Here is a 6,332-nt window from a genome sequence, read left to right as displayed (position 1 = left end):
GAGAGAGAGAGAAAGAGAGAGAGAGAGAGAACACACAGAGAGATACAGACACAGAGAGACACACACAGACACACAGACACACACAGAGAGAGAGAGAGAGAGAGAGAGAGAGAGAGAGAGAGAGAGAGAGAGAGAGAGAGAGAGAGGAGACAAAACTCTGAAGCATCAACAGAAGGTTGAATCAGTAGTAATATAAAGCAGAAAAACAAGAAAATCTTCCCACAAAGCAAAGACTGTAACAAGATGGCTCCACTAGTAAATACTACAAGAACACTTACTGAAGAACTGATACAAACCCCTCAAAAAATCTTAGCCAAAAATAGGATTTACCAGGTAATTTTAAGAGGCTAATATTATCTTAACACCAGTATCAAAGTTAACACACACAAAAATAAAAATATAGAACAATATATCTTCTGAATAGATTTTAAAAACTCAACCAACCAACCCACAACTTACAAAGAGGTGTGTATCACATGACCAAATGGAATGTATCTAAGGAATGTAAGCCAACTTTTGAAAAAAAAAAGCATTGGAAATCAAAGAATGTAAAATATAATAGTAAAATAAAGGACATGATCCTTAAGATCACTTCAATATTTCCAGATAAAACATTGGACAAAATTCAAAATAGCATCATAACAAAAATTTCCCCAAAACTAAATGTATAAGAGAGGGCATTTTCTCATTTGCATTAGAGGAGCTTACCAGAATTGTACAGCACAAGGTACCTGTACCTCCCCTCAACACTGCAACACAAGTTCTAGTCACTTTATACACGACAAAGAAAGGAATGTTGTATTAAAACTGCAGTGTGCCCCAAATTGATGTAGAGAGTCACTGCACAGTCCATCAAACTGCAGCTGTCCTCTCTTACAAAACCGGAAATGTTCACCCTAAAAGCTCAGATAAAAATGCAGACTCGAAACAACCAAAACCACTTAAAAATTAGACTCATGAATCATAATGTCCAAACCAACTGTTGTTATTAAGCTTCATATTATCATGAGGATAGGCAAGAAGATCAGTGCAAGTCATGTATGTTAACTGAAAGATGCAGATGCAGATGGCCTGTCTGTACTCATGCATAACAACTAGAATCGATCTGACAGAAGAACTGAGTAGACTAGTGATCATTAGAGACTAAAGAGAAATGCGAAGCAGGAGCGGCATGGAGGTAAATACTAGTTATCACAACACAGGTGTGTGGAGAGGGAGGGGCTAATCCTAGTTTCCGACAGCAGAGTATAACCACTGCTTAGTACAATATGCGAGATTCTTCAAGCTGTCTAGAGTATGGAATCTACAACATATAACATATAAAAATCACTAACATGAGGATCACTAACACTACCCTTGTTTGTTATATATTCTATGCGCATATCAAATTACTTGTAAGCTACCCCATAAGGATGTACAAATATAATGTAACCAACTAAAGAAAAAAATGTAAGATGAAGTGTCAGGTATTCAGAGGCACTTGTGATATAAAATCCAGCTTGCTATTATATCTAAAATAGGCAGAGTCAGCAACTACTCCTTTGCCTCTTCTAGAGCCATTAGCCCAGTCTCAGAGGACTTGTGGCAGAAGTACTCAATGAACTCTGGGGCCAGAAGCAGTGATGGCTTATGGAGGCAAACTCCATATGGCTCAATGAGCAACTTCCCCCAAATGCCCTAGAAAGCCTAAGTGACACCAGCTTTGTGTCCCATCTTGACCATGGGACACAAAAAAATACCCTACTCATTAAAATAAGCAGATGCAGTAGGCAGTGATACAGAACAAACAAAATAAAACGAACATCAACAATTAAATGTGAATACCTTGCTTTCAGCTAATTCTTTTTCCAAATAACATTTTTCTTTGGCTACTTCTTTTTCTGTTTTATTAACCTGCCAAGGTGGGAAAAAAAAGAAATGGATCAACTTTTAGAAGACTCAGGTTCTACTACAGCAGATGACAACATCCTATATGCCAATTAATACCTACAATGCAGAGATAGTACATTCTCTCAGAAAAGGGGTCAACAGGGAATCTGTGAGGTAGAACAGACTTCACAAATAGCCCTGCAATTAGAAAGACACGCCTGTATGTCAGATTCTGTCTCTGTCCTCTTCTAAGACAGGGCTGTGTCCTGTTAACTTTCGGTCTCCTGCTCCTTAGGGCAAATGGGTTTTTTTAATTCTGACCCTGTAACTAATAGGAGGATGTGTAAATTATCCATTGACACTAGTGATGTGGGAAGAGCATACTGTTACTATTTGGCCTGGACTACTTTACATGCTGGAGAATACACATTTCTTCGGTGGCACATCTGACAAATTACTAAAACACATTTTTGTTTCTGTTCTCATCTTTTGTACTAGAGTACAACCTTGAAACATCATTCTGTATCTCACCTAGAAGGGAAACCTGCTCCTGCCTACCTCCCTCTGAAGCCATTCACTCTTCTCCAGCAGGGACTTCTTCTCCTGCACTGATGCTTCCAGTTCACCTTGTAGTCTTGCAATAGTTGATTCCAGAAGTTCTTTTTGGGCCATTGTCCTCTTCTCAGCCTCCTGTGATTTCTGGAGACACTGATTATGCTCAAGGATTAAATGGTCTCTGGAGCAAGAATAAAGAGTCATCAAATTAGCTAAGTCTTGCTAGGCCAGAGGGTAAATGTTCTTTTTTTTTTTTTTTTTTTTCATTTAGAAATGATTAATTTTCAAGTTTACTAATTTATTGGACTTTCTAGTGATAACAAATTTTAACTGTAGGATAAAAATAACCCAATAAGTTTAAAAGTGAACTCACAACAGAACAGATCCCAAGAGTTTTTTAGAGGTGTGTGTGTGTGTAAGGAAATATCAGTTTCATTAGAGTTGAGTTACATGCAATTCATGGTACTAGAAACTGAACTGAATGTACAGAAATCCTTAACTGATGAGTCATCTCTCCAGCCCCCAACACCCCTCCCCTTTTTTCTTTTGTTTTATTTATTTATTTATTTTTATTATAGTCAATACAATATATATTTTATACCAATCTTAAAAATGATGGACATGTTATTAAATGAACATAAATAGACAAAGTCTTTTTGTTTGTTTGTTTTGTTTTTATTAGAGCTTAAAATCTTGGCTGTTACTGTGGTACAAACCCAAAATAAGAACAATTTTTAGACATTGGAGTTCATTGTAATAAAGCTATACTTCAATGTCTCTTACATCATCAAAGGATTTTACCTCCATAGAAGCTAAGAGTTGACAGTTCAGCTGCGCCAAGGAATGAATTGTAGGCACAATTATTTGGATACAGATTTCCTGCTATGGTCAAAGGTATTTGATTTGAGGGATTGTCTTCTTAGCCCACAGGGAACAGGTTACATTCATTTAAGAAATGGTGTATGTATTGAGATGGTCTATCCATGAGGTCATTCACCAACTGTTTCAATGAACAATGGTTCTGCTTGGAGGGTGGCACAGACATTAGGTGAGGGTAAGATTCTGGTTCATTGGCTGTGATGGTTTTGAAAAGCATTCATTTCAGAAAAAGAGTAACTTATAAGGTCCTCTTCTTCAAAATTGATACAATAATTAATAACTATCTAGCAAAAATTCAGTCTCATACTTTATTGTTCTCTTAAAAGCCACCTCCCAAATTAATTGTCTACCTTTCTTTTGGCAGTACACATAATTTTGAAATATGTAAGCTGTTCTGAAAACCATAGTATAGTGTAAAAATATCAAATAAACAATCTTACAATAGAGATGCTGAGATAGGAGAAGCATGATTTCAAGACCATTATGTGGCACACAGCAAGACACTGTCACGTACAAACAAGCAGAGTGTGTATATGGATTTACAATACTGAACCTATTTCTCCATTTACCAAATTAGAGAGACCACAGGATGACAGCCAACACATTTCTAATTCCTCATATTTTTGAATTTCAGTCGACTAGGATAAGTTGGTAATATTAATTTTCATATAGGAGATATTAAGGAAAAGTGATTGTTCCTTTATTTTTGTTGTTCGAGGTGGAATTCTGTTTGTGTGGGTTTGTTGGAAGGTTACTTTCTTGCTTTTTCTAGAGTGTAGTTTTGTTCCTTGTGTTGGTGTTTTCCATTTATTATCCTGTATAGGGCTGGATCTGTGGAAAGATATTGTGTGAATTTGGTTTTGTCATGGAATATCTTGGTTTCTCCATCTGTGGTAATTGAGAGTTTTGCTGGGTATAGTAGTCTGGGCTGGCATTTGTATTCTCTTAGGGTCTGTATGACATCTGCCCAGGATCTTCTAGCTTTCATAGTCTCTGGTGAGAAGTCTGGTGTAATTCTAATAGGCCTTCCCTTACCGCTTTTAAAATTCTTTATTTGTTTAGTGCATTTGGTGTTTTGACTATTATATGATGGGAGGAATCTTTTTTCTGGTCCAGTTGATTTGGAGTTCTGTACATTCATGGGCATCTCTTTCTTTAGGTTAGGGAAGTTTTCTTCTATAATTTTGTTGAAGATATTTACTGGCCCTTTAAGTTGGGAATCTTGACTCTCTTCTATACCTATCATCCTTCCATTTGGCCTTCTCATTGTGTCCTAGATTTCCTGGATGTTTTGGGTTAGGAGCTTTTTGTTTTTTGTGTTTTGACTGATGTGTCAGTGTTTTATATGTTATCTTCTGCACCTGAGATTCTCTCTTCTATCTCTTGTATTCTGTTGGTGATGCTTGCATCTATGACTCCTGATCTCTTTCCTAGGTTTTCTAACTTCAGGGTTATCCCCCTTTGTGATGTCTTTATTGTTTCTAGTTCCATTTTTAGATCCTGTATGGTTTTGTTCATTTCCTTAGCCTGTTTGACTGTGTTTTCGTATTCTTTAAGGTATTTCTGTGTTCCCTCTTTAAGGGCTTCTAGCTGTTTACCGGTGTTATCCTGTATTTCTTTAAGGGAGTTATTTATGTCCTTCTTAAAGTCCTCTATCATCTCATGAGAAGTGATTTTAGATTTCAATCTTGCTTTTTCGGTGTGATGATGTATCCAAGACTTGCTATGTTGAGAGAATTGGGTTCTGATGATGTCAAGTAACTTTGCTTTCTGTTGCTTATGTTCTTGTGCTTGCCTCTTGCCATCTGATTATCTCTAGTGCTACCTGCCCTGGCTATATCTAACTAGAACCTGTCCTTCCTGTGATCCTGGTTGTGTCAAAACTCCTCAGAGTCCAGCTTTCTCTGTGATCCTGTGATTCTGGGATCCAGTGATCCTGAGATCCTGGGTGTGTCTGAGCTCCTGGAGTCAAGCTGTCTCTGTGATCCTGAGATCCTGTTGTGACCAAGCTCTTAGGATCCTGGAATTCTGTGATCCTGGGCATGTTAGAGTGCCTGGGAATGGACCTTCCTCTGTGCGTTGTGGGACTGGCTGTGAAGTTGGTGCCCAAGATCTGGTCAGGGCACTGGCCCAGACAGACCAGAAGGAACACATGCCACTGGTATGGTGGAGTTCCTGTGTGCCTGGATTCTACTGGTCCCAGTTACTTGAGGTGTTTGGACAGATGTTGGGGGTAAATGTTCTTAACATGATTCCAGTCTGACAACAGTTACCAGAATGTTCTAGCAAACTAGTTGCTCAAGAGCAAAATTCTTTATCCCTAGAGTTGGCTCCCAAATATGAGAACTACTGTGAGTGAACAAAGGTGCACATGTGGGACACCACTTACTTACAGGTGCACACGTGGGACACTGCTTACTTATAGGTGCACACGTGGGACACCACTTGCTTACAGGTGCACATGGGGGATATTGCTTACAGGTGCACACGTGGGGCACCGCTTACTTACAGGTACACACGTAGGACACTGCTTACTTATACAGGTGCACACGTGGGACACCGCTTACTTACAGGTGCACACGGGGGATATTGCTTACAGGTGCACACGTGGGACACTGCTTACAGGTGCACACGTGAGACACTGCTTACTTATACAGGTGCACACATGGGACACTGCTTACTTATACAGGTGCACACATGGGACACTGCTTACTTACAGGTGCACACGGGGGATACTGCTTACAGGTGCACACGTGGGACACTGCTTACAAGTGCACACGTGAGACACTGCTTACTTACAGGTGCACACGTGAGACACTGCTTACTTACAGGTGCACACGTGGGGCACTGCTTACTTACAGGTGCACACGTGGGACACTGCTTGCTTACAGGTGCACACGTGAGACACTGCTTACTTACAGGTGCACACGGGGGATACTGCTTACAGGTGCACACGTGGGACACTGCTTGCTTACAGGTGCACACGTGGGACACTGCTTGCTTACAGGTGCACACGTGGGACACTGCTT

The 6,332-nt window shown here is 39.6% G+C and overlaps 1 protein-coding gene across 1 annotated transcript in view; it reads right to left on the bottom strand.

Annotated features, from left to right (window-relative positions):
- Window positions 1-6,332, bottom strand: part of Ccdc150 (coiled-coil domain containing 150) — a 90,530-nt gene that overhangs the window by 47,835 nt on the left and 36,363 nt on the right. The window contains exons 12-13 of the mRNA XM_021199047.1: window positions 2,428-2,605; window positions 1,825-1,893 (exon numbers count right to left, since the gene is read on the bottom strand). Coding sequence (XP_021054706.1) covers window positions 1,825-1,893; window positions 2,428-2,605 — 247 coding nt within the window. The remainder of the gene's footprint in view (window positions 1-1,824; window positions 1,894-2,427; window positions 2,606-6,332) is intronic.

Source organism: Mus pahari, chromosome 5 (assembly GCF_900095145.1).
Source record: "Mus pahari chromosome 5, PAHARI_EIJ_v1.1, whole genome shotgun sequence".
In the NCBI taxonomy this organism is placed as follows: Eukaryota; Metazoa; Chordata; class Mammalia; order Rodentia; family Muridae; genus Mus; species Mus pahari.
The sequence above is the reverse complement of the archived record's forward strand: the minus strand, read 5'-3'. Positions and strand labels throughout refer to the sequence as shown.